Source organism: Hemibagrus wyckioides, linkage group LG10 (genome assembly GCF_019097595.1).
Source record: "Hemibagrus wyckioides isolate EC202008001 linkage group LG10, SWU_Hwy_1.0, whole genome shotgun sequence".
In the NCBI taxonomy this organism is placed as follows: Eukaryota; Metazoa; Chordata; class Actinopteri; order Siluriformes; family Bagridae; genus Hemibagrus; species Hemibagrus wyckioides.
Genome location: NC_080719.1, coordinates 13,112,649 through 13,139,290, shown reverse-complemented (window position 1 = coordinate 13,139,290; position 26,642 = coordinate 13,112,649). Strand labels below are relative to the sequence as shown.

General features: G+C 36.1%; 1 protein-coding gene across 2 annotated transcripts; it reads right to left on the bottom strand.

The window, feature by feature from the left end:
* Positions 1 to 361: 361 nt before the first annotated feature.
* si:ch1073-396h14.1 (disintegrin and metalloproteinase domain-containing protein 10) lies at positions 362 to 25,712 on the bottom strand. Of its 2 annotated transcripts, XM_058401136.1 has the most exons (15): positions 25,539 to 25,710; positions 24,879 to 25,026; positions 24,687 to 24,805; positions 24,163 to 24,318; positions 17,575 to 17,654; positions 16,335 to 16,457; positions 15,340 to 15,432; positions 15,041 to 15,209; positions 7,242 to 7,405; positions 5,293 to 5,464; positions 4,252 to 4,396; positions 3,743 to 3,926; positions 3,318 to 3,417; positions 2,040 to 2,260; positions 362 to 1,441 (listed from the first exon to the last, which is right to left on the bottom strand). In XM_058401136.1, the coding sequence occupies exons 1-15, from the start codon at positions 25,624 to 25,626 to the stop codon at positions 1,325 to 1,327; spliced, it is 2,079 nt and encodes a 692-aa protein (XP_058257119.1). In that variant the 5' UTR covers positions 25,627 to 25,710; the 3' UTR covers positions 362 to 1,324. The 2 variants fall into 2 exon arrangements, with proteins under 2 accessions (XP_058257119.1, XP_058257120.1); XM_058401137.1 differs by lacking the exons at positions 5,293 to 5,464; positions 7,242 to 7,405 and having other exon boundaries at positions 25,539 to 25,712.
* Between the last annotated feature and the right edge of the window lie 930 nt (positions 25,713 to 26,642).

The window sequence follows — 26,642 nt, the reverse complement described above, 5'->3', positions numbered from 1 at the left end:
CTGGAGGTGACTGTAGAACCCTAAACCACTCCCAGATGTCTTTCTTGTTTCCGTTTCTTGTCTTATCTTTACTTGAAGGCACAGAATGTATTGAACTATTTTGAAATATTACTTTAACCATAAATAACCTAATAAATAACCATAATAAAGTAATCTGACCCTAGCTGATAGTGTAGAACTCTGCTAACCCTGCAAGAAGCTCAACTGAATGTTAAATGTGTGATGTTTTCCACTTTTAAACTATGAACTACTTTCTAGTTCATATTTTTTTTAGTATAATGTTGTAAGCAATGCTTGTATAAAATGAAGCATTGTAATATGTAAAAAAAAAAAAAAAAAAGCAACTCAACCAATCACCAAATAAATCACATCTCTTTAATGACATATATTGCAATTATTTAATCAGCCATAATCAATTTAACAAAAAATTGTATAAAAAATTTTATGTATAAAAACTGCACAGTTTAAAATCGATGTGGAATACAGAATTGTCAGTGTTCATGCAGAATGCACATACAGCTCTGAATGCTACTCTGTCTTTGAAATACTGAGTTATTTATAAAGCTGTACTCTGTATTTTGCTGTGATAACCTCAGAAGGGCGATACGATCCACAGGCTGCTGAATACAGCACAAAGTCCACAAACTCCACAAAAGTACAAATTACTTACTTTTCCATTACTACAATTTACAATTTGAAGAGTTTATATTACTAAAATTAAGAAGGGGATTTCACGTCTGATATTTCTTAGCTCTTGGACCCCCCCACCCTCCCACCCCCCTCTGTGTACAACGTTATCAAAAGCAATCAAAAGCTATTCAAATGAACCGTGGCAAAAATAAGAGTTCACAGTTCAGAATATCACAGAATAAAACATGAAGTTTTATGAATAATCAATTGATCATTATGCTAAACTACTTAGCAAACATTAGCTACCTAGCTTTATACGTGCCATTTTAAATTTTCAATAAAAAAAATGTCTATTCTGTGTCTGTTTCCTCTTGCTTTTAGCTGCGTAAAGTACTTTGAATTGTGTTTGTGTATGTAATGTGCTATATAAATAAACCTGCTATGGTTGCCTAGCTAGGCTGTCGTTACTTAGCACTGCCTGAAGTAAACTACCTCTGGTTTAAACTTTTTGCAGTTTGAATTCTGATTGGTCAAAAGGTAACTAAGTGAAATGCAAATGTGAGAGAGTTAGATACAAAATTAAACATCAGTGCTTATAATGAGCATGAGCAGAGAAACTCAAATATACTGTCAACTGTATAACAGCAGTGTGCTTGTATTAGCATTTTTATTGTCCAGCATGTTTCTAGCTCGGTTATTGCGTCGTCTCTTTTTCATCGGCTCTCTTAGGAGTGCGTCCAAACAAACAGACAGTGCCACCCATTAGTGCTGAGACTCCCAGGATACCCAGCAGGATCGCCCACCAGTAGGCCTGTCAAACACAGCACAGCAAATACAGATTAATATCAAACAATGATGATTGTCTAATCTTAGTGACTAAAAGTGAAGCAATTCTAGTGATCTGAAATGGCCACCTGCATAATGTACAACTACACTGTAAATTGTTTCCCTGTTTTTAGATAACTCAGGGTCCTACTGTCTGCCAAAACACACATCAGAAAATACTGTGGATTTGGTTCGGGGCAGATATTTATTAATATTGTCTGGTTCCTCTCAAGGTTTCTTCCTCATATCATCTCAGGGAGATTTTCCTTGCCACTGTTACCTCAGTCACGCTCATTAGGGATAAATAATATCAATAATTGAATTTTAAATTTTTATTCTGTATTTTTATATTTCTGTGAAACTACTTTGAGACAATTTCCATTGTTAAAAGCACTATACATATATAAAATTGAACTGAATTTATTTAGAATTTTATTTTGGCTCTATTGTAGCTCTATTGCAAAGCTTTGTGTTTTGGCTCATCAACTACATTTATACCTACAAATTGTGTAAATTGTAGTTCTTATGGATAATAATACAAAACAATGCTTTGTAGTGCGATACACTTCTAAAGCAAATCAAACCTTCATCCAGTCTGCAAGGTCATCATACTCGTGCAGTTTGAGGTGGAAATTTTTCAGTCTGGCGATGGGGCCGTCTGCGTCCAACAGACGACATGTCTGAAAGTGATCGCAGTAGCCCTGGCTTTTGTAGCATGGAGATCCAGGCAACAATGCCACCTGCTTTCCCTTAAAGTACGTTGAGAGCACAGAGGAACTGGTGCTTTCGCATGTGTTGGGGTTTCCTAATCACAAAAGATGAGTGATAAGTAATAACATTAAGACATTAAGACTATTATTAATGATCAGGGGTGGAAAATACTTGAGTAAATGTACTTCACTATACTTAAGTAGTATTTTATGTAAGAATTCTACTTAAGTATTATCCAATTTGAATACCAAATACCAAATTTTGCATATTTACCTGAGAAAAGCATACTTTTCACTCAAAATGTCCAAAATGGCATGATATTTCTTTTCATTTTCTCTTGCCTGGCTGCTATTTTGTCTGATTATTATTGTTTTTCCTTTAAATTTTTTTTAAAAATTTTAAAAAAGAAATCCAATTAACATAATTTTTGTCAAAAAACAAGCCCTTTCCACAAAAGAATCCAAAAATGTAAATGCTGGTTAAATAACTTCCAGTGAGCAGATGTAACTTCGAGTGACGAACACCTCCATTATTAATACCTTTGCTCACAGTGGAAAGATTTTTCACATCTTCCCATTTTTAGCAATAAGACAAACCTTCAAGGATGTGTGCAGAATTGTTGGAGAGCCGCTCAACCACACAATTACATTTTGTTAATTTTTGATCATTTAATATTTACTTTACTCCCAAGTTAGTTGAAATGTCAAAAGGTCACACCTTTTGACTTTTAAATTTTGACTTTATACCTATACTTTAATTGAGTATGATATTTATATAGCCCAAGCTTTTACTTAAGTTAACTTACTATCCCCATGCCTGTTATATGGAAATTAATAACCTTTTCTGTATGCAGCCAGTGAACATGCTGAATTTGTCTAAAAGCGGTATAAGAAGCTTGTTTAAAAAAATGGGTGAAGTTTTCAAAATGCATTTTTTAGAAATATGTACAGCGCAAACTTGTAATACTTGACAGAAGTTGCACTTTGACTTTTAGGAGCTTATTTTACTGTCCAGTGTCAAAACTTCAAGTGTCTGTACATAGCACCTAGACATCAATTACAAGCAAGATGAGAGTAACTATTCCACAACAAAAAACAGATGCTTCTCGTCTTATTCTGCTTGAAGCATTAAACAGGGTTCATAGTGTTTACCTCTCTGCTGGCAGCACATATGACATTTTTCTTTCTTGTTCTCCCCTGGACAGTCGCACTGTTCCAGGCCATGTAGCACACACAGAGAGCGTGAACATTCCTATGCAACACAAGCAAAAACAACAATATAAACTCACAAATGCCAGACTAGCTATAACTTTTTCATCAATCCAAACAGTTCTCCATGTTCTATAATTCCCATTTTCCAGACCATTAGACCCCCTCTAAAAAGCCATATATTCCAAATTCACACTCTGTATTTCTTGAATAGTCAATATTTACAACCTTCCTTTGCACTCTACTGGATTTTACTGAAAACCACAATAAAACAAAACAGGATAATGGTGGTTTAAGGACGCATTTGGTCTATCAAACATATTTAGAGTCTGGACACAGACTAAGACGTGACATAATGCTGGACACACCCCGTTATGACAAACCCGTGTGCCCAGACTGCACATTGTCATATTTGGCTTGGCATCAGGTTGAGGACATGTGGCAGAGGTTCCTGTACACATGCTCTTCATCCGACACTCTGAGTCCTCCTCACACAGCAGTCCAGAGGTTTTGAAGGCACATCCAGAGCTGCAGCACATACCCTGACTAGGACTGAAGGGAAGGAAAAAACATAATAATAATAATATAACAACATAATACAACACAAAATAAGAGTTTAATGGAAATCAGAAGCATTTCTTAGTTCACATAGATTTCTTTCTTGCTCAGATTTTCTTATGCTACAATATTAATCCAAAACCAAAATGGTAGTTTTGACTAGTAGTCAACTCTAGCTAGCGTTGCTCAGATATCCAATGTAAAGCAGGTAGGAATAAAACCTGAGGGTTAAGTGATGAACTGTTTAAAAGAAATGCTGAACAAAATGCTACATGAAGGTTATGTGTGAATCAGCCGATGAGACGGAAGGAATACCAGCCTGCATTGTTTGTTAGGTTTCAGATGACACTGAATTCCTATTGGCTCCTTTGAACTGTAGCAACACGGATCACTTGCATTGAGTCCTACATCACATTCCTCTCCTTTCTCCAAAATCCGGTTTCCACAGATTGGCTGATCACTGACTGGTGAGTGATAACACGCGCACACACACACACACACACACACACACACACACACACATACACACACACACAGTTTAGGCAACTTCTTTTTAAGCTGATAATTTGTAGACATTTAAAAAAAAAAGTTTTGTGGATCAAAATAGTACGTCCTTGCTCATTTGCATTCTGGACATAGCCTATGAGTATCACAAGAAAAAAAACAGTTGGTTATGTAGTTATCTAGAAAAGATTGAATGCAATCTTAATATCTTAATTATGTTATAATAGTGAGGAGTAATTATTTCTTCTGACTAACACGGCTTCCTTTTTTTGGTTTTGTTGTTGCATTTACTGTCCTGTTTCCTAATTTGTTGTGGATTTTCTGAATTTTTTTTCTGAATTTTTCTGAAATTTCAAAATTTGCTGTTATGATTTAGAATATAAATTTATTTTTGCATTTCCAAATTTGTTAATTTGCTGTCGTATTTCTGAATTGGTTTTCATGAGCCAGAGTTTGAGTTTGTATTCACTATCACATTTTTGCAGTTATATTTCCAGATTTTATGTCATTGCTCTGAATTTGCTGTTTTGAATTTTCTGATTGTGTTTCATGTTTCATCTGGTGGAATTTCTGATTTTGCGCTTGTGTTTTTGGTTTGTCTTTTTTTTTTCTTCACATAAAGGCCAACAGATTCAGATTGTAAACTAAGACATGTGCAGACAAATCATCAAGATCCAGAATGGGCCCTATAAACGTTTGACTCATTGTTTAATTGTCAGACACGTAACAAGTTGAATCAAGTGTGTCAGAGTAATGAATGATACACAGAAATATGCAGAGATGTGGCCCTCCAGGTGTTAGAGAGCCCATCCCTGATCTAGCCACTTCTCCTGACGTGTTGAGTTTCATATCTCACCTACAAAACAATTGTCCTTCTTGATCTTCAACAAACGGCTCATGTGCCGAAGGCTACACGGCGAGAAACGATCGCTGTTCTCTTTCACCTCGTCTGTAGCTTGTGGGAACATCAGGAAATATCCTTTCCCTTCAGTGATTGCCAGATCACCACAATCTGAGCCTTCATCATGCTAACATGCAAATGCAGAGACAGTGAATGTGACTGAAGCATGACGGAGAGCGGGTAGATACAGTGCAGCTGCAAATCACAGGGTTATATTAATGTTCAAATATGTTATATAGCTATATGTGTATATATATATATATATATATATATATATATATATATATATATTATTTAATATTATAGGCTACTTTGTCTAGATTTATTATATGAAATCCCAGTTAATTCCAGTAAATATATATATATATATATATATATATATATATATATATATATATATATATATATATATATATATATATATATATACACATATAGCTATATAACATATTTGAACATTAATATAACCCTGTGATTTGCAGCTGCACTGTATCTACCCGCTCTCCGAAATTATCAGTTATGAAATTAACTGGGATTTCATATAATAAATTGTCTAATAGTGTTAGTCTTATATATATATATATATATATATATATATATATATATATATATATATATATATATATATATATATATAAGACTAACACTATTAGACAATTTATTATATGAAATCCCAGTTAATTCCAGTAAATATATATATATATATATATATATATTTACTGGAATTAACTGGGATTTCATATAATAAATCTAGACAAAGTAGCCTATAATATTAAAGTGAAATTATAAATGAGTATAGTTTGCATTTTATTATTATTATTATTATTATTATTATCATCATTATTATTATTGCTGTTGCCATTTTTTTTTTTATTATTTATGTATATGGTGTTGACCTTCATGTAAGTGAAGTGATCTTAGTATAAATACACCGGTTCCTGGACCGAGTGTTTTTTTTTTAAAACAATAAACCATCAGCATAATGACAAGGGGTTGATGACCAATGAGATATCAAAACAAAATTCTGGAAAAGTACCAATCATTTAGGGTTAGGAGTTAATTATATTTATACTGAGACAAGACCTCACAGGGAGGAATAAGAGAACTGGGTCACAGAGAAACATCCTCATATAAATCATAGGTGAAATCTTCTGATCCTCTCCACACTTAGAAGTCATGTCTGGAAACAGTTACACATCAGTTCTGCATGCTGTCTAACTACTGACATAAGTACCTTAATTTATATGGACCCTGAGACAGCAGGGTAAGATTTAGCAAAGAAGGCATAGAAAGAATCTGAGGCCTGCTCAGAAGCGTGAACAGCACAGGGGTTGATGACGCAGGTACAGTTGAAAAGCATTTCAGCAGCTGGGGAAAAAGGTCACATCACAGAACAGTGGACACACAAAGGGCACATGACAAAGCACCTAAATGGCCTTTAACCCAGCACCTCATTCCAGGTCCTTTTCCTACACCCTGAAAGTACCAGATATTCAGGCGACATTAACATGGAACTGCATTACCCCAATCTGCGGACTCCTGCTCTGTTTTTAAACATAGAAGGCTTAGAAAAGGCATAGAGAAGGCATAGAAAATGGAAAAGTTCTACTTAAGCTCATGGTTCTCAAAGTGGGATCCAAGAGGCATAGAGTCATACTTCTTATAATTATAGATCACTTGAATGAGTTTAATCTGACTCTCAATAAATCACAAACAACTCAACTCAAAAATAATGTCTAGTTGAACCTTTAATTAAATTACAGACCTGTTCTGTTGCACACATTTCAGTAATGAACTAATTTAATCTGTAACAGCATGACTGCACTAGATTGGAAACCCCCATCCTGAAGAACCGTAAAGTTCTGGTCATTCACTGATTGATGGTGAGAAGGTTTTGAACTCACAGGAGCTCCCACGCTGTGGCCAAGCTCATGAGCAAAGGTCAGCTGGACGAACTTGGGCAGAAGGTAACGTCCAAAGTTCTTCAGTGTTATCAGACCAGTGTTCAAGCTGGATGTCTGACCATCCTGTGTTTGTATGGGTTTGGAACAGATCCCACCCCAGTTATCTACAGAAAACAGAGAAGAAGAAAGGAGGAATGAAGCTGCTGAATAGCAATCCCCATTCCTTCACGCATGACACAATTATATTTAAACGCTGGATGATACAGCCTACTGTACTGTACAAAAGCAATAACTCAGTTTGCAGAACTCAGGAGGGAGCTTCGACTTGGATTTTTTTTTTATGATTGTTCTTTCTCTCATCATTTTTGGCAATGTTCTTGGCAAAACAATTTTATTTTAGTGCAATGCAGTTGGAGATTTAGGACTTTCTGTCAAAGAAACAGATCAGGTGACAGGTCCAGGAAGAACTGAGAAGGACATAGATCCAGCAATTCTTCTCTCACAAGCATTTCCTTTGTATATGAAATAAAACCAAATATATAAAGCCATCCAGAAATCTACCACAGATCACTAACAAATGGCCTTTAATATTTTACACAGCACCATTCAGTGATGTCATCCCTCCTGAAGGGGCTTCGAGGGGGTCTAATGTGTGATTTATCACAAGTTGGAGTCACAGTTATTGATCTGGTTTTATGATAATGAATGCTAACTGATTCACTAATTTATATATGTTGGGGGTCAGGTAGTCTGTAATCCAGGATTACTTCCATTATTATTTTACAGACTTGAGCCACCCAAATAAGGCAGTCAGTCAGGATTACCAGGGCTTCATGGCCATAGCTCCTCATAAGCCTGACAATCCTAACAAACCCCCACTCCAATTTCAACACAATTTTTTTATTCAGTATTTATTTTTTTATTCTACTCCACAATACCATTGAATTGGTTTGTAAGTGATAACATAAGCTATCTTGTTTCACAGACCTTCCACAGCATTAAATCTAATGCTAAGAGCACAAAACATATTAGTTTAATCTGTAATTAAATTAATATGGAAATATAATCATTAGAATTTTTTCCTGGAACTATAATCATGGGAAAATTGCTTGGTTATCATAAGAGGAATGATCACTGATAGAGCTTAAATATAAAGCCAGGTGTGTTGGACCTAAACTCTGTTGGATGGAATATCTACTGCAATGTAGTTAGGCTTTCATGAGCTGATGAAAAAATATGTTTTACTCATGCTTTGCAGAAAACAAATAGAAATTAAAATATCCTTAGTTACAATATAATATTACAATAACATCTGGACTAAACGTTAGCATGATGTACTTTATTAGACATTAGACTTCATTCAGCATAATTGTTTCCCTCTGTACTGTAAATCGATCATAATGTTTTGATAAACAAGTGCATATTAGTCACAGGTTTGGAAAGCATACCTACTTAATAATATAATATATATATATATATATATATATATATATATATATATATATATATATATATATATATATATATATATATATATATATATATATATATATATATAGTTTTATTTTGGTTTGTTTGAACTCTACCAGTGTATTAAAAATTAATACTTGTACAGCTACTTAATCATATTTCCACAAAATATATATTTTAAATTATTACTTATTACCTATTAAAACTTATTACTTATTACTTATTAAAAAATATTATTATTAAAAATAATAATAATAATATTATTATTTAAAAAAACAAAACAAAAAAAACAAACCCTGCACTATTGCTAGTTCCAAATCTCATAGGTTTTCTCTTGTCTTATTCAGCCAGTGACAGTATACTATTTATCAATCATATGAGCTCAGAATGAGATCCCTAGATGGTATGGACTCTGTCTAATTTAGGAAAAAAAAATAGATGAAATTTTTGCTAATTTGCTTGTTTTCTTTGCTAATGCCATGTTAGACTAGCAGCAATTCTAATAACCAATGTGATCAGCTAGGCAGCAAGTGAAACTCTAACTACTGATAAATATTGGTGACTTACAGGATATTTGACTTCTGACTAATTCATTGGCAAACAATTTAGGGTTAGTCATGCATATGAGACAGCAAACTTACAAAGACTGAATCATGCTTTCAGATAATATTATAGATCAGGCGTAGTTCCTTTAAAATTATTTTTATATAAGTATTATAAGAATTTAGTTCCTGCATTAAAAAAATACATTATCTTTCAATAAAAGAAATGTTAACATTTTACTATTTAATACTTGAGTACATTTTAAAGTAGCAAACTTTTGAATTTATTTTAATTCTAATTATTTATAGTATAATTTCTCTGTACTTTTCCCATACATTGTTATCAAATAGTTATCTTGCTCAATGTGTATGATATTTTATATTATGCTACTCATCTCAGAAGACCTTGCTGACTATTTTGAACCAATAACTATTGGGATATACATAAAAATAAAAATAAAAACATTTATATAACCAAAGAATAATAAGAACAACAACTATGAAGCAGTTTATATGAGACACTGAAGGTCGAATGCATCTGTCACATTGCCTGGTTTACCCCCTTTCTATACCCCCTTGGCCACTTCTTCAAAAGCATTCATACGACTCTGTACCAGTTGCCTAAGAGGGACAGCTGGGCAGCTTGTGAATGCTCTTCTGTACCAACACTATTCCTGGAAAGTACAGAATCTGGTCTGCTCCATGTTCCATGCTCTTTAACAAGCCAGAGTAGACATAAACAAGATGATGGATTGCATCACTTTCATGTAAAACTTGTACAGATTCACAGAAATGTGTGCTCATAAGACAGGGAGCTGATGGCAGGCTGACAGTATTGGAAGTGGTACAAATTCAGGAGAGTTTTCTGTATTCCTGCCCAATTGACTATTTCTCTGTTATAAATGTGACCTCAATTCATTAATGAAGCAAATTTAACATGAGATGACAGGAGAACAGTGTGAGGCCTGAGTAAGGGTTTTGGCAAGGCCACTTTCCTCCCACAGAGGTCACATCTCTTTGCTCTGTTATATCTAGCTCTGTTTCTTACACAAAGATATGTTTGACTAAAAACAAACAACCAACCCTAGTGAGGGACATGTAGACCTTATACATATGATCCCATCATGTGTAGTATAGCAACAAGCATTGGTGTAACTTAAGCTGAGAATGTGATCCAACACTGCTTGAAAAAGTGTCTGAAAACATTACTGCCGTTAGTATAATAGTTAGAAAACGAAACTGAACCATTCCTAAAAATACCAGTTTAGCCCTCTACCCGACTGTTTTAATGTTTTATTTCTCACATACCACAACAAAAAGTCATTTATTAAAGAACAGCATGTCAAATGTTTTACATGCTTTTAGCTAAATTTATTGTTGTGCAACATCCGTAAATATGGGTTTTCACAGACATTTTAGCAGCTGTGCACATCATATATATCATTCCCTGGGCAACCTCTCTGCAAATTCTCTCAAAGTTTATAGGACAGCTTTAACTTTAAACCACAAAGTATAGCTCCTTTATCCTGAAGACTTTTCCTAAAGTTACAGCTTTAAGTCTGACTGTTACAATGGAGACTCCTTCTGTCAATGTTAAGTGAACGTCCCTTTACAGAAAACTTCACCAAGGATTACACATGTTGTTTCTGTGGAGCATCTGTCATACAAGTCCATGTGTAAACCGTTAGCTGTGAAGGGTCACACTAGGACAAGTTTTGTGATCTCTGATGACATAAATATGCTCTAGTGTCTTAAAGGAACTGTCCCAGTTACTGCCTGCTTTGGAAACCAAAAGAACCAACCATATATTGCATCAGATTTAAAATAAAATCACCTTAACTGGTCTCCAACAAATTACCTACATAATGTCTATAAGCTATTTTGAAAATTCAACAATGTTTCTGCAATCTGCCTGGTGAGAGGAAACGAAATCCTCAAAGATGTTTGCGATTCAGTGACTTTTCAAAGCCATTGCCACAGCAGGAGGGAACTTTACAACAGTTTCATCTAAGGATATCATCATGCTGGGATAAAAAAAAAAAAAATCTAAAAATTGCCACATTCCACTTATATGAGTCAATGATGTGTGAATAATAGCTGCTTAAAAACTGTTGGAAGAAAAACAGAGTGTTTCTACTGAGACTCAGATTTATATCTCAGTGAACTATACGGTATTTAGGTAATGTTGCAAGGCAGTTTGCAGAGAAGTAAGTGTGTTCATTTGTCTGCATATATCTTAAACTTGCATTCTCAAACCGATATTATATAATTATAAAAAGATATCTAATTGAATATGGAGCACAACAAAAACATAGAGATAACTCAGACAAACTTCTGTTCCTGATTGTGGTCATAAGCTCTTTGTAAGTCAGCATGAAACGGCAAAGCGTAAATAAGTCCCAATGCTCATACCAAAGCCATGAGGGGCTTTTGTTGTGGTGTAGGCATTGTTCATGGGAGGTCGACGAGTTTACATTCCAGTGCCAACCCAGATTAGTTCAGTTTATTTATCCACAACACAAAATCCAACAGTTCTTCCATGTGATGTGTGGATCATATGTTTGATTACTGAACCAAGAAAAAGTAATGACAAAATCTCTGGATGAAAAATAAGGTTATTACACATTTTGTGCATAACCTGTCCATGTCAGTCTATCACCATGGAGACTAATCCGACATGAGGAATGCGCTCATTCCATTGTTTTTTGTTTCTGGTTTAAATTTGGGAAAGGGGGAGGCAGAGATGGTGGGTCAGGTCGCATACTTTTCTCAACACGTCACCATTTGTGATGGCTCACGCCCCTGTTTTCATCCAATCTCGTCTCACGCAGCTGACAACAACAATGATTGCCTGAGTTGATTATCACCTCCTGCTAAGACGAAACACAGCAGGCATTGTCATTGATCTGTACAGCAGAACAACGGAACAAAATCTGAAACACCACAGGAACGTGATCAGGGTCAAAATTTTTTACGCCTTTCACACTGCAGAAATGGGTAATGCTTAAAATATCAGAGTGTATACAACACCTGCTCATTTTTAATCTCCATTATATTATGTTTCCTTTCTTATATAAACTACTCACTAACTGACATCATATTAAACGTGCACATGTACATTATGAGATCCTTAGCAAGAATTTTGTCTACTTATTGAAAAATTGCTTTTTATTTTTTTACCAGCCTCAAAACAGAAGATATCTCTATTCCATAATTTATTTTTCCTGTTTTTCCTTGCATATTTCTTACATATTTCTTTTCACATTTAATACAATGTCTATCCTATTCTCATTATTTTATATGTTGCTGACTATTTACATAAAAATTGTATTTCTAAAAAAGAATTCTAGGATATTATATATAGTAATTAAGAAGACAGTAATTCATATTATATATACTGTAATTAATTAACAGCCAAATGTGAAATGAAACCTTAAATTAGCATAATTTACCCAAATACATAAATAAAGACCATGAGATATCAAAGCTTTGGTCTTAATCTAATTCCCAAAAGACAAATCAGTAAATGAAAAAAGCAAAACCTTTTCCCCATTTTTGGTAACCTATTACAAGTTAATTGCTGCAGAATGTCCCATCCCTGACAGCACAGATACCCTAACTGCAGATGAAAAAATGCTCAAAATTCACAGTGCAAATCATAACTCAAAGCTTAAACGAACTCATTGACTTGGATGGAACTGCCATTCTCTGTTGTTGAGTTATATTACAACATTTAATTTCGTTTCTATCACTGTTATAATAAGTTTATGTCACATTCATTCATTCTTCAGGATCTAATGGACAGATCAGATGATATGTGGATGCATGAAATAAGGTATGAGATGAGTAGATAAACATAAATAAGAACACAAAGGATTTTCTGACAAAGGCTCGACTTCAGAAGTAGGAGTGGAAAATGAACTGAGGATGTCAAGACTTGGCATGCTGATAATGGTCTCCCAAATACCAAAATAACCCCCAAGGAAGGCTCAAAAAGACTTTAGAGAAAGTAGACAGTGATCCCAACACAGTGAATGTAGACAAACCAGGGTTTATACAGAGCATCTGGCTAACATGTTTAATAATGTTGCATGAATAGGATATTTCCGTAATCAGCTAAGTAGGAAGTCTATATGGGCCGTTTATCTGAACTTTACATCATGCCTGCTGTTTTGCCTAGAACGCCCCTTGTCACACCAGTTTGCAGGAGGAAATGTGTTATGATGGTGGATGATGTTATCAGCTCGCACTGTTTTTTATATGAAGTCACCTCAGGAACAGCTATAGACAAAAGGAACATTCCAGAAACTTTTCCACATTGAACCCTAATCAGCATCTGCAAGCAAAGGCATACTATATAGTGTGGAATTCTCCCACGATCCATTATCTTAAATCAGAATGCTATTGTAATGCAGTAGAGGATCAGACACCACAGAAAATATAATTTCTTAGATTTAATATTTACAATCAATCTCTGCATTGAATATTGAAGTTAAATATTTGGACTAGTCACGATCGTATGCATATTAAGTTAAGTAAGTAGCCTTTATTTGTCACATATACATTACTGCACAGTGAAATTCTTTCTTTGCATATCCCATTCTTGGAGGTTTGGGGTCAGAGTGCAGGGTCAGCCATGATGCAGCGCCCCTGGAGTTAAGGGGGGTTTGGGGGCTTTGCTCAAGGGCCCAGCGGTGGCAGCTTGGCGGTGCAGGGGCCAACTATATTCATATAGTTATTAGTAAGAATGCAGGAGCATGTGATGTTATGGGGACTGGAGTAATGAATAAGGAATGCGATTATGTGAGGATGAGTTTTATGTTTGACCAATTTAATCTGAATGTCCAGAAATTTTAATCTGACTGGTAACTCTGTCAGAATCTATCATCAGAGGTCATTAAAAAAATATATTACTCATTTGTAATCAAACAGGGTGGATAATTATTTTAACTATATCTGGTGAGAAAAATAATAACTGTATAAAACTTTGTGTCTATTTTTTACTGTCTGTGCAGACAATGACATATAATGTTGATAGAAAATGAGTAAATGTATTACACCAGTGGATAAGGTGTGCATTGTATGTTATCTTCAGCAACTAAAGCATCCTTGCACAGGCAAATGTAAAATTGTTGATCAACTTTCTTGTACTCACAAACCATTCTTCTCACTGTCAATTCAATTTTTTAACCAGAAAAGTTAAATCTTGTTAATTAAAATCTGCTATGGTAAGTCGTTGTTGCTATGGTAACACTGACACTAAACCTCGCTCCCTGTATGCACATATGCATTCTGCCCAGTTTAGGATCCATATAAACCATGGGGCTTTGCATTTAAAGTGCCAGTGTGGCTGGAGGTGTTCATGCTAGCCGAAAAGGAGATGCAAGTGATGCTTGAATGGAGACCAAGCTAAAATAACTAAACAGGTTGAATCAGATGTGGTTCCTGGATGAAATAAAAGGCTGCAGCCACACCAGTGCCTTTGTGGATAAGACTGTTGACCCCTGATATCAACAATTTATTTGGAATCTGCAACAGGAATGAATTCATTCAGATCGGTAAAAAAAATCTTTGCATGTAAATACACTATGTTTCAAATCCTGTTGGAGATTATCAAACAAAAATTGAAAAGTTAATTTGCTAATTGAGAGTGCGGAGAATCTTTCCTATTCTAAGACCAAATGCTAAATAAATAGCCTTTGTGAAAATTTGCATCATGAGCTCCTGATACTTGGATCATTTGGATCATGAGTTCCTGATACTTTTAAGTAACTGAACAAATCTCACCAGGCTTTCCCTCCCAGGCCAGACCGAGGATGCCATTGAAGTCACGGTTGGTCAGCAGGTAGGACAGGCAGTAGTTTCCCCAGTTCATTTCTGAATAAAGACTCAGCAGCTTCTCAGGGCCAATGAAAGTCTCCTGGAGTGGGTCATCTGGGTTTTTTTCTAAAACAAACTTAAAAATAATACTTTTATGCTTTTATCCATGGCTATGACTAGTGGAATCGTTTACGTTTGTTGTTAAAGGAACTGAACAAAGCAGCTTATGTAGATTTTTGTGAAATAAACATGAGAAGAAATCTTACCTTCATCGATTTCACTTTGAAGTTAATTACGTCAATCCCATCAAACTCAGCCTTCTGAAATATATTGTTTACTTCTTTCATGTATGATGCAACCTGTGAAAAGTGTGAAATGTTCAAGTATAGGCACAGAACTATAGAAATACACAGTAAGCCCTAATATCACTAAAGACCTGAAAAACAATATAACCTCTTATTTATTTATTTATACGGTCATACAGATGGTCAGAAAGTGTCATACAATATAGAGGTTTCCAAATATGTGGGCAGGTGTCCTTAATAAACTGAGTTAAATCAGATTTAGAAAATTGACTTGATTTAGTAAATTGAATTGATTTAGTAAATTATTAATAAGCCTGGAGTCATACGTATAAGGTCAACTGTAAAGAGTAAAATGTTAACTGTAAGAGTAATAATATGAATGAAGGCTATGTTATTGTTGTACCAGACCAGTGACAGAGGTAAACAAACTACTGTAATACAGACTGAGCCAGTGATCGGGCACGGAGCCCATAAATGAGCTTTGATCTGATATTATTAGAATAGAAATAGACTTACATAATGTCCAAACCAAAAATAATACACGGATAAGTGACCTCATGTGGTGTGAAAACAGTTAAAGGGATCCAAATGCAACATTCCCAGTCACAACGGAGTGTACCGGTCTTATCTTTAGCATACAAACATCACCTGACGTCCGATTTTTGTGTGATTTAGTTGAGAGAACACTGAGTTCCCAGAATCCCGAGGAAGTGGGGGGTAATGAACTTGGCAGAACTTGAGAGAGCTTTATGTTCTCCACCCACCAATTCTAAGAGCCTCTTCATGTAATCAATAAAGAAAGCACTATACAGTGCAAGGTGAGGAGAAATGTACACAGAAATATATAAAATACCATAAAATATTCAGTTTTAACTGGAAGAACAGTTTATCTTTAGCACCCTATAAAGGTTGAATTTGGGTTGAATGACCTGTGTGTATTGGATTTCTGGATTCACCTGGGCAACGACGGCCTCGATGCTGCCAAACCGCTGATAGAACAAATAGTCCACATGCAGATGGAGAAGACAGCTAGTTTTGGACTGGTCTACTGTACGTTTTGACCTGGGCACTGGTTCATCCTGCAGGGTTGACAGAGGGGTTAATATAAAACAAGCAGGACAAGGGAACTGTCCACATCTGTTTATACAATATCCAAAAATGATCAAAAAATACAGTGGAATGTACAGGCCACCTGATGAGAGGGTTTGTTTTTGTCATTAAAATACTCCAGAAACAATGGCTTTTATACATTGGAATGACCGCATAGCCCATTCATGAACAATAACTGCTGTTAACATCATTAGCATCTGACAAAACCATACCTTTAGTTCAAGGTATGACAATATATTATGATTAAAACCTGGAAATTTATCAATTAAATGTAAAGAATGAATTCCAAAGGCTAAGGAAACAAATTTCTAATTCTCCCTAATGCTATATATAGATGTTTTGCCAGGCAAGTGATCAAGCACAGATTATCATGGAGGGAAAAGTGATTTTAAAAATTGTTCCTGCACACAGCAAATTGAGACACAGTGTAGCTTGACTCTCACAAACCAGATGTTAAAAGCACTTGAGGCTAAGACTAGGACCAATCATTGTTATTTTGATGGTTGGCTAAAATATCTAGGTTGAGTTTAAGGGTGCGTTCTGCATGACACTAAAAACTTAAACATTAACTAAGGTGCAGTTTTTGAGCCTAGGTGATGTAAGAAATGTTTGGAGAGGAAACAGGTTTTGTAGAATTTTAGTCTAATAATAATAATTTACAGGATTGTCCAGAATAGATAAAGTTTTCATTTTACACGAAAAAGCAGTTATGACCATGTAGAGTTAGATTTAAACTTAAAGATTATTACTAAATATATTTTTTTATCTGTTTTTGTTTTTTTCCTTTTTGGCTGACATGTAATTGTTGTTCAACAAAAATGTCATGGCAATGTGAAAAAAGATTGATCAGACAAAAAGTGTGCATACAGAAGGACAGCACATTTATAGCTAGTCTACAAAGAACCCCGAACATTCCCAAGGTTCATGGGTGGAGATATTGAGGTTAAGTCTATGTCCTGATTTCTTGATGAAGCTGATTAAACTTGGCTATGAAAACACCCAGGATGGGAGTGGAGTCAGTGGAGTGAAACAGTCTGAATATAGTGTGTGTTTATATGTGTGTGTGACGGTGACATCATGTCTGACCTGTCTGAGGCGCTGGAAAAGACTCTGCAGCCGGTCTGTACCACAGAATCCAGCACGGCCACCTACCATCGGTACGTCATCTGCAGACACACACACACACACTTAAACTGTTAAACTGCAAAGTAACCATGGACTTAAAATAAGTCAAAATGGGTCTCTGAGGCAGGAGGACAACTTGGTCTTGGACATTTTTTACTACTGAAAAGGAAAATGATCCAGTATTATGAGATTTTTGTTGAAAGTTGGGTGTGAAGTAGATTTACTGCTTAACTATTTTGGTGTAAAAAGATGGTACCAAGGTAGTTAGGTTTAGAAACTAATATTACTGATAGGTTCTTTAAAGCAAGAAGAAATGCATAAAACAAATTCTACACTATGGGTGTAACACCTCACTATCTGCATCTGTGTCTGTTTACTGCTCCACATATCTGTATCTTTAATAGGATTTTAAACGGAAGTAGGTATGCGTGAAGTTTTTGAGCTCTACCAGATGTCATCTGAAACTTTCTTACAAGCTCATAAAGGTAGAAATAAAATAGAAAAACATTAGACATTGTATTAAAACGTTATAGTGTTATGATTGGGCTTATATGCAGACAGAAGATAATCCCATGCCAAATATACTTAGAGACATCAGGGTTATTATGGAATCTGCAGTTGTATTGTCAGCTGAACATGGCTCAATTTTAAGCAAACACATTTATGGCTTTCAGGACATTTTGAACTCCAATAAATTGCCAACACGTAACCAACCATATCTAATAATTGATTCATTTTTGGACCTTCACTAACCCATCTGTAACCTCGTCCTACATCATGCCTAAGAGTTTGATAAAGCAGCTTTGTTTTGGCAGAAAGATTGTGCTGGATGAAAGCGGAAAATGTGAGCCAGCGTTCATTTGCTATCTGCAGTTTCTCAACTGTATCACAGTCTTTGGGCTTTCTGAGGAATGTTTCAGCTCGGAGCATACAGACACTGATTGCAGTGATCCAGAATGAACTTCAGTCCTGGAATGTTGCTTTGTTGGAAATTGTTGCTTTAAAGAATGTCGCTTTTAACTAAAACAGATCATAGACTTTGTAGATAATAGATCAATTGACATTGGCCCTAATGTACACTGATGACAGACATTTTAATGGACTTTCAGCAACCTGTTATGTATTATCTAATACTACATCAGTGCTTACACACACTGAGAAATGAATCATTATATGTATATGAATAACCCTTTTACAAAACTAAAGACAAATCCAAATCTTTTGTCGTGATCTGGTTAAGGATTTTACACAAAGTGTATAAGAGACAATATTGTGCATGTAAATAAAGTCAAAAAGCATGATTAAGCTTGTTTTTTGTTTGCACACAATTAAAAATATTTTAATTTGATTGATATTTTGCTTGTTTTATTCACTAGCAGTTATTTAATTCATTTAACTGTCTATTTCAGTCACATCCTCACAATCCCATTCTGACTACATAAATGACATCAGCTCCTCCTGAAGGCCCACGACAATAAAGTTCCAAATAAGCAGATGGCAATACCGCATATCGTCCACCCCAGTGTTGTGGTCTTCAGTCACAAATTTGCAGACTTGACATAATTTTAAAAAATACTTGCAACTTGGCATTGACATTTGAAACAATGATTTAAGACTCCATTTGGACTCAAGCCCTTTGACCTGGAAAGTGTTGATACATTTTCAAAACCAAAAATGAAAAATTCTACGTCATATAAATGTGTACTAAATCAAATCACTCATTCCCTGATGATTGAGGCACTTGCAGTAACGATACTCACAAAGATTGTGTTGTTTGCAAAACATGTAGAACCTGTGGTTCAAGAATATTAGAGGCAAAAGCAACAACTTAAAAAAAAAACAACAACAAAAATCAGCATTTTCTTCACAAAGCTGATCCCAAAGCAAAGCCAAATAAAACTCAGATTGATGGATACCCTTAATGAAGGTAATCTACACCTCATTTAATTTCAAGTAAAATATTACATTTTTATAGCCAATGTTATTCATTTTGTGATGAACATTAAAGATTTGTATAAATATAGTACAATAATTATTACTCTGGCCTTAAATTTGGTAAAGAGCACATTAAAACTTGAAACCTGTAATTCGGAAGTTGAATTGGATTTATCAGTCTTGACTTGGGACTTGACCTCAGACTTAAATAGCAAGTCATCTCCCAATCCCTGCTATCCAAATGACAGCACCCCATTCTGAATACCCAAACAATGCTGTCCCATGCTGATTGCCCCAAATGACAATGAGCCATCCTGATTACCTAATCAGCAAGAACACATCCTGAGCAGACAACAATAACCTATTCTTAATACCCAAATGACAATGTCCCATTTTTACTACTCAATCGGCAACATGTGATCCCCATTAGCAATATTCTGATAATGCTATACTGTTATATACTATACTGATTACCCAGTCAGCAATGCACCATCCCAACAACCCAAATCTCCCGATCCTGACTACCCAAATGACAAAACCTATCCCAATGACCCAAATAGCAAACCCCATTATGAATTTCAACATGACTCCACAGTACAGAACTCCCAGTCTTGACCAAAATGATAGTAATTAATTCTGACAACCTGACATCCCTCTCGACAATGGCTCACTTGCCCAAAGATTTTAAATTTTAAATACATTATTAAAATAATAAAAAATATTATTTAAATATTAAATACATGCTGTTCCTCTCCCAGCTGACCGTGATGCAATAGAGAGTCTGTGTGATCAGATCACACCACCCAAATGTACAGCAACCAGCCAGAAGAAATTTCACTATACTAACGAGGCAGGAGTGTGAGTAAATGGCGCAGAAGGATCTGTCCCTTTGATCTGGAAAGTGGGACACAGCATGAGAGGGTAACTCTCAGCCACTGACCCATTTATAGAAATGACTTCCAGACCATGGCTTAAGGCTGCAGGCCTCTGCATGAGGGGATCAAGACACACAATCAGTGAAAACTGGAAAACCTAGAAAATAACCCCAGCTTTTCCCTGTGCAGAGGAACAGTGGAAATGAAAACAGCATACAGTATATCCATCATCAGAATCTTAAATTGTTGGCTAGAAAAGTTGGCCCTTAGATTTTCAGTACTGACAACATAGTTGCAGGATTTAAACCAAAAATGCTAATGTGGCTATTATTGATCCAAAACTATTATGGTATTGTGTTTAAAGTAAATCCAAGAAGTCTTGATTGAAAGAAAGAAAGAAAGAAAGAAAGAAAGAAAGAAAGAAAGAAAGAACAGTAGTAACCAAATTTAACCAAATGAGAAAAGACTATGATGAATTATGACATGAATCTTTCTCAAAATAATGTGAGCTAATTCTAGCATTAAACCTGGGTCTGCGAAAACCGACTGACTCAGAGAAGAAAAACGCAGCGATCTGTGTAATTTAATTAACCCCATGTGAAGTAGTAAAGGAATGGAACATGATTAGAGTTTGTCTCAGTGAACATGTTGAATCTGGTGTTCCAGAGGCAGCACTGTGTGAAAGCTAAATGACTCCTTGCAGGCCTCGTGATCAAGTTGTATTCCTTCCGTACATGCCAGAAACCTTGCAAGTTTTTCCATCTGGAGATTTCAAGGATGTGTATACATTAATGCTGGTCTGTTCAAGGACACTTGGAGATTCATTTCAGCATCATGTGCTCTTCAAGTGAACAGGTTCATAAAGTTATACATTAAACTATAGGCTTTATAGGGTCTCTTAATGAACATGCAAAAACGGAGATGATTAAAAGTGTTTAATGTGTACATGTTTTATGTAATGTATAAGTAACTAGCCGGAGCCTGGGAAATGCCCGAGGGTAACCTTCATGCAGTGCTGGTGTAACTGCAATCACATGACTGAGTATGACCATGACGGCTCACACGCTCAAGTCATTGTTTACCTTCAGATATACAGTATTACAGAGTTACATTTCAGCACACGCAACATGGAAGGTGAATCTAACATAAATCCACACACACACACACACACACACACACACAGACTCAATTATTTCCCTTGGGAGGCTCTTACACTGATGTACTGTAATAATTATTAATTAAACAACAACATTCTGCATATATTAACTATAAACTTTATATAATCAATTTAACATGTAGGATCTTTACAGAACATTTACAGAACTTGCTTTGATAATATCCCCGATAACACTGTTATAGAGTTTAGCACTGATATAAGAAAAACACCATCAATGGCTGAGCTGCAATTTATTCTAGGAATTAACAGTAAACCTTCTGATCAAAGCTGAACAAAGTGCTCAAGATTAGTTAGAGAAGATCAGTACACCATGCCAAGCAGCTACTTAAAGCTAAACTACATCTAAATCAAACCCAAATGTCCAGGCCAGGTCAAAAGTGTTTGAAATACGTATACATATCCCTGTGGGAACATTTAGCCCCCCACCAACATCTACAAGCATAACAGCCCCCAAATCCCCCCAACCCACAGCCAATGTCTTGAAACTCTAAACCTGTATTGTAAAAATATACAATATTCTGACACAATACAATATATATAATTATATATATAAGCTAAAAATCACTGAATTTGTATAAAGTAACTGATTTTGTCTTTTGGTTTTAAACATTTCCGAACGTAAAATCATATTTTATGTTTATTCATTTGAACGATTGTTTTATCCAAAGATCTGAGCAGCTGAGAGGTGAAGGTCTTGCTCATGGGGAACATGTGTGTTGGCTCTGTGATAGTAATTACATTTGAACAACAGATCAATAAAGCAAACTCTAAACTGCTGAGCTACAATGCTCTTGGATGCAAAGTAATAAAATCGACACAATTATTCATTTACACTTGATGCAGTTAATCAGCCAAAATGTTTGTCTGAAGTCTTTTTCTTCAGTTTTGGAATGGAGCTATGAGAGTGATAAGTACACTATATTGCCAAAAGTATTCGCTCACCTGCCTTGACTCGCATATGAACTTAAGTGACATCCCATTCCTAATCCATAGGGTTCAGTATGACGTCGGTCCACCCTTTGCAGCTATAACAGCTTCAACTCTTCTGGGAAGGCTGTCCACAAGGTTTAGGAGTGTGTTTATGGGAATTTTTGATCATTCTTCCAGAAGCGCATTTGTGAGGTCACACACTGATGTTGGACGAGAAGGCCTGGCTCTCAGTCTCCGTTCTAATTCATCCCAAAGGTGTTCTATCGGGTTGAGGTCAGGACTCTGTGCAGGCCAGTCAAGTTCATCCACACCAGACTCTGTCATCCATGTCTTTATGGACCTTGCTTTGTGCACTGGTGCACAGTCATGTTGGAAGAGGAAGGGGCCAGCTCCAAACTGTTCCCACAAAGTTGGGAGCATGGAATTGTCCAAACTGTCTTGGTATGCTGAAGCATTCAGAGTTCCTTTCACTGGAACTAAGGGGCCAAGCCCAGCTCCTGAAAAACAACCCCACACCATAATCTCCCCTCCACCAAACTTTACACTTGGCACAATGCACTCAGACAAGTACCGTTCTCCTGGCAACCGCCAAACCCAGACTCGTCCATCAGATTGCCAAATGGAGAAGCGCGATTCGTCACTCCAGAGAACGCGTCTCCACTGCTCTAGAGTCCAGTGGCGGCGTGCTTTACACCACTGCATCCAACGCTTTGCATTGCACTTGGTGATGTATGGCTTGGATGCAGCTGCTCGGCCATGGAAACCCATTCCATGAAGCTCTCTGCACACTGTTCTTGAGCTAATCTGAAGGCCACATGAAGTTTGGAGGTCTGTAGCGATTGACTCTGCAGAAAGTTGGCGACCTCTTCGCACTATGCGCCTCAGCATCCGCTGACCCCGCTCCGTCAGTTTACGTGGCCTACCACTTCGTGGCTGAGTTGCTGTCGTTCCCAAACACTTCCACGTTCTTATAATACAGCTGACAGTTGACTGTAGAATATTTAGGAGCGAGGAAATTTCACGACTGGATTTGTTGCAAAGGTGGCATCCTATCACAGTTCCACGCTGGAATTCACTGAGCTCCTGAGAGCGACCCATTCTTTCACAAATGTTTGTAAAAACAGTCTGCATGCCTAGGTGCTTGATTTTATACACTTGTGACCATGGAAGTGATTGGAACACCTGATTCTGATTATTTGGATGGGTGCGCGAATACTTTTGGCAATATAGTGTATGTTTCAAAAGGAACAAACATGTATTAGAAGACACTAGATAGTGGCATAGACTAAGTCACTGAATCATTATGATCATTAACATATCAGAAAGATATTAGACCAGTTATTAGTCATTGGGTACAAAGGTGAACAGGGATTGGCCCTCAGGAACAATGAAGATGGAGGGTTGGGTTTTTTTTTTTTTAAACAGTGGTGATTAGTGATTGTCTTCAGGTATAACAGTGATCAGTAATTGGTCACTGGAATCAATGGACATACTGCACTTTTTTATATTACTAGCTAATAAATTCATGACGTCCACTTCTGTCCAGTACAAAACTCAAGCAAACAACACTAACAATATCTTGGCTCATCACAGTAACGGTTTCTAAACCAAGACAATAAACTAATAACTTACCGATATCATCCTCATGGTAGATGACAGAGTGATTATCTGTTGACTCAGATGTGTACCTCTGCATGGGTTCCACGTAGAAAGTCCCATTGGAGGTTTTGATGGAGCCTTCGAACTGGCCCTTGAGGATTGACCCCTGGCATGAAGATCCGACCTCGTCTTTGTGGTAGAGCACAATACAGAGTGTTTAGGACATTAGGATAATTACAGCATTTATAAAGTCAAACAAATTTAGGTCAAGCTTAGGGAAAAAAATGTAAAGAATCCCAGGAATCATTTAGTGAATGATCATATATGACAAGAAGGCTCACTGTGGGGAGAACTGAAATTGTGAGTGGGGAACTGAAGAAACACTGGACTACATGTGCCACAGAATTGTGAAAATATTCAAATTTCACTTGTTGCTAAAATTGTGGCTCCATGTCACACACCATTAATGGTCAGCTGTCGCTTTGCCAGTGTGAACCTTTACTGCAATCTTGACTGCTTATTTAATATAGAAAATGAGCATGTATCCTTTGCTGTACCTTCGAGCACTCCTGAATATATGTGAGACAGGTCGCCTTTCCGTGACTGGTTGCTGGACAGGACGTTGAAATCTTCAGCAAATCCATCAAAGTCTGGCTTTAGTTGTAATCGGAAAACCCTAAAATAAACCACAGATTTAAGAAACAGAATTCAGCAGGAGTTTTGGCAGTGTCAGAGGAAAAAGTACCTACCTATGAAAAGCTTCAAAGTCCAGATGCAGGACCTGGGTTTCTGGATCGAGATGACGTCTTACTCGCTGATGCTGCTGCAGTAGTGCTGTTCTGTCATAAGAGAGGCTCTCATAGTACTTTACATACCGCCGGATATCCCTGAAGTCCTCTGGAAATTGGGAATTATCATTGTATTCCCATTTAAAACAAGGTTGCATGTGAAAAAATATCTGAGGAGTTTCAGTGAAATTAACCAGCTGTTTTAAATAAACATCTCCTTAATGAAATCTTCACAATATCAATGAATTTGTGTTTTACTGTGTTAAATAATAACATTTTTAAAATGTATTTATATGTATATATTGCTATGGAAGTCTTGGTGTATGTTGGTAAGCATACACCTGCGATTTGATTTAGAGTGAGAACTAGAAAAGCAATCACATCCCAACCAGTCAGAATCAAGAATACAACAGCACTGTGGTGTCAATGTGTACTATATAATATAAAAATGATAGAAATAATATCAGACCATATTAGAACAGAAAGCATATCTGTGGAAGGCGTGCTCAGACAGGCCACCCAGTGCTAACCGCTCCAGTTTGTGCCGAGCCCCTTTCCAACCCTAACAGCTATGAAAAACATTATCACCTGAGAATATGAGACCAAAGGCAGCGGCCGTACCTGCACAGTATCCCTTTAGAGCCAGGCAAATGATAAACACACAGATCTTCAGAGTGTTCAGAGCTTCAGAGGCCATGTTGCTTCTCATATTCGAGTGATTGTCTGCAAATGCAATGGAAAAGAATGTATGTACTTCCACAAGCCTCAGCAACACACACACATTCACACACAGGCAGATTCAGACATGCTGATGACATCATGGCAGGGTTCAAAATATTTAATTATTCTATTTGTGTCACTTGAAACTTATAGTTAAAGAGAACAAATTCAATTAAAGCAATCAGATATTAAGTTCATAACAGGACAGGTTCAGACCTTTAATCTCTGAGCTACTAATAATTAGTTTATTATTCTATCAACATGCTGATATAGTGGATAGCATGTGAAGGTGAACTTCAGTATGTTATGCACTGAAATGAACATGTGAACTCCAGTCATGACTAATATGTAAATATTAAAATAACCTTGAACCCTACATGTTAAAAGAAACAGATAATGCATGAAAACATCATGTGGAAATAATACCTCATGGCCTACATGCCAGAAATAAACAGATGAGAAAAAACATGAAAAATTAAATTGTAAATAAAATGAATTGGGAAAAATTACATATGGATTTCAAGCCTCATGACCGTCAGGTCAAAAACGAACACGCAAAAAATAAACAAACCGTGGTAAAAAAAAAAAAAAAATTATATGGAAAATTTATAAAATAAATAAAAATAAATAAATAAATAAATAATTAAATAAGTCATGGCTCATCAAAAAAAATTATTGCTGAGAATTATTTATGATATTGTGGTAGCATTTATGCACACCATGATATTTCTGACAAGCAGCAAATCTAGGTGAAAAATTTATACAGGTGTTATGTAGATAAATGGTCATGGTTCTGGATCATAACACTGTTATTTCATAACAATTACAATTTGAGCTTGAATGCCAAAATGTATAATATTCATCCTGTGTTTTCATATAAAACTCCTTGAGATGCTTGTTCCTGGGAAGCAAGCCAGCTTCTTATCTCCATAGTTTTTATTCGGGTTTTACTACAGGAAACGACTACAAGCTCAAGGCCGGAGAACAGGTGGGAGCCGATTTCTA

Excerpts from the sequence above, each read along its gene's own strand:
- si:ch1073-396h14.1 (XM_058401136.1), bottom strand. The coding sequence starts at position 25,626 with ATGAGAAGCAACATGGCCTCTGAAGCTCTGAACACTCTGAAGATCTGT. Across the intron at positions 24,319-24,686 it reads ATATTCAGGAGTGCTCGAAG|ACGAGGTCGGATCTTCATGC; the intron begins GTACAGCAAAGG and ends TCTACCACAAAG. Across the intron at positions 15,210-15,339 it reads TCAAAGTGAAATCGATGAAG|TTTGTTTTAGAAAAAAACCC; the intron begins GTAAGATTTCTT and ends ATTATTTTTAAG.